This window comes from Amphimedon queenslandica, unplaced genomic scaffold, assembly GCF_000090795.2.
Source record: "Amphimedon queenslandica unplaced genomic scaffold, v1.1 AMPQUscaffold_12605, whole genome shotgun sequence".
NCBI lineage: Eukaryota > Metazoa > Porifera > Demospongiae > Haplosclerida > Niphatidae > Amphimedon > Amphimedon queenslandica.
The window spans coordinates 4,391-8,813 of record NW_003547159.1 but is presented as its reverse complement, the minus strand read 5'-3'; the positions used below and the strand labels follow the sequence as shown (position 1 = coordinate 8,813).

Sequence of the window (4,423 nt, the reverse complement as noted above, 5' to 3'; positions counted from 1 at the left end):
TTTTTCTGCCTCCCCCGACTCATTCCTGGGTCTGGAGACATCATGTCCTGATTCAGACCCATATGATAACTTCACTCTTACCTGTACAGCCACTAAACCAACCATAGTAATACCAAACCTTGTAATAGCATGGACACATAATGGTACAATAGAAACTGGCACTGTGACTACTACTGGAGAGGATACTATGACTACCACTGTTACTAATACATTGAGTTTTGACTCCAGTACTGCTTCTGATTCTGGTACTTATAAATGTACTGCTATTATTACTGTACCTGATTCAACTGATATTGTCACTACTAGTGAGGAAAGTACTGTGACTATAAAATGTAAGGGATTTTAAATTTGTAATGCACATCCTCTTTTTCTCCTCTCACGTTAATCTCTTTTTTTATTTATAGCTCATCAAAGTGTACCTGTTCCTGCTACTAATGTAACAGCTACTCCAGGAACAACTACTGCTGCTATATCATTCATAATACCTAACATTGCCTATACACCTGAAACCTACAGTGTTAAGTATACTGGAGCAATCTTACAAACAGCAGAACAAACTTCTATGACAAGAATGAGCTCTGATAACATCACTGTAATTAACCAAGAATTTACAATCATGTTGGCTGGCCTTGAGGAAGATAACACTTATACATATACAGTTGATTCTACCAATTGTCTTGGTACTACTAGTACTGTAGAGATGAGCTTCAGAACACTTTCAACATGTGAGTGAAAACTGATTGGTATCCCATTGTTATCCATTTCTATTTTTTATTTCTTTTGTTCATTACAGTGCCAGTGGATCCTCCAATGGGTTGTTCTAATATAACATTCTTACCATATAATGTCACACTTACCTGGACTGCACCAGCACTAATAGATCAAAATGGAGCACCAGTTGGTTATAATTTAACATGCATGAATACTAGTGGTGCATCAGTCAATGGATTGATCCCAACACAAACTTCAAGGAACACAATGTTCACTATTACTGATGTTATACCTTTTACTGGTTACACTTGTGAGCTGTCATTTATTAGTGTAGTAGGAGAAGGACCCTCTACCCAGTGTACTTTTGAAACAGCTCAAGATAGTAAGTACATGTAGACTAGTGTACATTACATGTGGATTATTAATTTATTATGTACATGTACATAAGTGCATATGTTCAATATTATTAAAAGTCATAAGTTAGTTGCATTTTTCTACAAAATAGGGCCAAGTGATAATCCTCAAAGTTTCACTTCAGTACCTAATAAAACTGATGTCACTTTTACATGGACTAAGCCAGCTACTCCTAATGGAATAATCATTGAATATTTTCTAGTTGTAATTAACTTGAATACAATGAAAAGACATAACTATACAATATCTGTATCTGTCAATCAAACTACAGTGATACAATTAGTTGATGGTTTCAGTCCATATCAGAATTACACTGCTAGTGTTAGTGCTAGTACAATCATTGGAGCTGGACCAGTGGCTACTACTGCAGGAAGAACACTACCAGCCTCAGACAGTAAATGCAATATTGAACCTAAATTAAATTATTTTTACTATCAACAGCTCTTAATTCACCTGATTTATTAGTATCCCCTGTAATTATCAATAGTTTAACAGTAGCTTATACTGTACCAGTTCTCAATGAAACTACTATCAATATAACATGGAGTCCACCATCTCATCCTAATGGAGAAATTAGTGGATTTATTGTTAGAATAGCTACTGATGCTATTACTAGCCCTAATAATGTTCCATTTGTGACTGGCAAAACATCATATTCTTTAATATTTGGAGGATTAAGTTAGTATTTTGTGCTTACATATCATATTTTTATGATCATTTTACAGAGGCAAGGATACCTTATTATGTATCAGTTGTAGCAGTCAATCAAGTTGGTGAAGGAAATTCAGCCACTGCTACTGTCTTCACTAAAGCTGACAGTAAATATTTTAACTTTTCGCATTAATTGTCATTTTATGTGCAGGTAGTGTTACAGTATCACCATCAAATGTACAAGCAATGAGAATAAGAGATACAATAGTGTTATCATGGGATCCAGTGACACTAGAAGAAGCTAAAGGATTCTTTGTATACAGTATCAGATTAACTCCTGATGATGGTAGCACTAGCAGTACATTAAGACAAACTAATACAAGAACTATATCAGTAGCTTATGATACCACATCAGTTAATATAACTGATACTGAGCCACAGTTAGCTTATACTGTGAGTATTAGTGTATTGCTATTGAGTGATGTAGGACTAATTGAAGGACCAGCTGTGAGTGTAGGTTAGTAAACATTTTCAAAAGGACATTGCTATTATTTATTGTTTATACAGTGTCTCCATCAAACAATACTGGTACTACTACTACTAGTAGTAGTACTAATTCTACATTAAATGTTCCACTGATATCAGCAGTAGTTTCAGTTTTGATTGTTGTTGCTTTGGTTTTGATCATTGTTTGTGTCATTTGTGTAATAATTTATAGGAAAAAGTCAAAGAATTATAATATAAGGTAGCAAAATTCCATGATTATTAGTGTATGCCTTAACTTATAATAGTAGTAAAACTGATGACATTGATGTAACACCTAATGCAGGATATGGTATAATTGATATTGTCAAGAATACATCGACAGAGTGAGTAACAATACTATAATTCATTAGTGATACTTGTGTTACTATGACTGTGTTAATAGAAATGAAGATGGAGTTTATGAAAGAATAGGAGATGATCAGGTTTATGAACAATTAGATGAACCTGATCTGCTTGCTGCAAGAGAAAGTGCTGCTGACACTAGTAGTACAACATATAAAAATACTACTACTGAGCCTATTGTTACAGGTATTACATTAATTCAATCTGTTAGTTGTTACCTATCAATCATACTTTATTCTGTTGCTTAGAGTCATGAGAAAGAAAATGATGACAATGTGTATGAACTGACTGATACTACTTCACTGTAATAATACCTATCACATACCCTTGTTTGGTGTTTATACTGAGCAGTTTTATAAATGTGCATATAATAAATTTTTATGCATTATTAGTTTAGTTTCATTTAATTAGGAATGCACATTTATTTCTAATGTAGTCTTTATGGTCTATTAATGTAACAATTTTACCAATTTTTAATTTTGTTTACAATGTTACTAAAAAATTTAAGTTTTATCTAGTTGGATGAGATCATATGCTCAGGAGTTTAATTTTTTTTGAGTGGATCTATTACTAATAAAGCCATATTGTGATGTGAAAAAGTGGTATTCCACAGAATTCGGCATAGTACTCATGCAGCTTCTTATCAGTGGATTGTCAAGTTGCCCAAAAATTGGGCTGAAAACCCTTTACTATAATTTTGACCAAGACCCTGGTCTTGGTCAAAAATGACTAGGAGAGAAGTTTCAATTTTTATAATTTGTCCTAATACATATGCATGTTTTTATGTTCTGTAGCAAGTTTGAGCTGATTTTGACCAAAATTATTTTTTTTATAAATTTTTTAAAGTTAATCAAAAATCAGGCCAAAGTCACTTCATGGCCAAATTTTGCCTTAAGTGATTAGGAGAGAGTTTTCCATTTTCATAACTTTTCTAATGCATATATGTTCCTCTGTTGCATACCTTGTCAGCTCATAAAACATGCTTTATCACTATAGGCAGGGAAAGTGCTATATTTGTGCAACCCATTGTGTCAGTCAGCTCAACTACAGTACACATCAGGTATGTATATGTGTACATTGAATGTATCTAAATACATTGGTTCATATGTGTGTGCATACAAAATCTAGCTAATCAAGTTATGTCTCTTTACTTTCTTTGGACACATGTTATTGTTGTCCTTTTTATATCTGCAGTTATGCTAAGATGCAGTGATAATGGGACTATGCTGACATACGGCTAATTACTGTTATTTTTACTGAATTAATCATTATAGATGTTACTGTTTTACAGTTTGTAGAGTTAGATTTCTTCTCACAGGCTTAATTGTTTGCTAAATTTGCTTGGTTATAATGTTTCTATTCTTCCTCTTATCATTGGTATTTCATGTATCATGTCTAGAGTTTGGTTCACTGCCTCCTCGTCCAACTACTGGTCAGTAAATAATTTTGTAATGAATCTATCTATTGTATTCCATAGGTGTTAGATTGTTTCTTGGTGAGGAGGATATTACTATTGCTAATTTCTCAATGATAGCTGCTAGTCTGTTTCATGAAGTAGATTTAGATAGACCTGATGGTACTGCTACTAATATTCCCATTGGTCCTGATGGTCAGAATGATGGTTTGTGGTGTCAGAGTTCTCTTAATCAGAATATGATAGGAACATGGTATTATCCTGATGGAACAACTGTGCCATCTGGTTCTACTGATGGTAACAATGATCCTAGTCCTCTGTTTGCTAACAACACTGCTACTGGTC

At 33.6% G+C, this 4,423-nt stretch overlaps 2 protein-coding genes across 2 annotated transcripts; both read left to right on the top strand.

Annotated features, from left to right (window-relative positions):
- Window positions 1-18: 18 nt before the first annotated feature.
- LOC109587335 (uncharacterized) lies at window positions 19-1,107 on the top strand. Its single transcript, XM_020003577.1, has 3 exons — window positions 19-332; window positions 405-725; window positions 794-1,107. Exons 1-3 carry the CDS (start codon window positions 188-190, stop codon window positions 1,105-1,107), a joined length of 780 nt encoding a protein of 259 aa, XP_019859136.1. The 5' UTR covers window positions 19-187.
- A 473-nt stretch (window positions 1,108-1,580) lies between these two features.
- Window positions 1,581-3,009, top strand: LOC109587341 (uncharacterized). Its single transcript, XM_020003584.1, has 7 exons — window positions 1,581-1,803; window positions 1,851-1,943; window positions 1,988-2,293; window positions 2,344-2,521; window positions 2,568-2,645; window positions 2,705-2,850; window positions 2,913-3,009. The coding sequence occupies exons 3-7, from the start codon at window positions 2,023-2,025 to the stop codon at window positions 2,918-2,920; spliced, it is 681 nt and encodes a 226-aa protein (XP_019859143.1). The 5' UTR covers window positions 1,581-1,803; window positions 1,851-1,943; window positions 1,988-2,022; the 3' UTR covers window positions 2,921-3,009.
- Window positions 3,010-4,423: the final 1,414 nt, after the last annotated feature.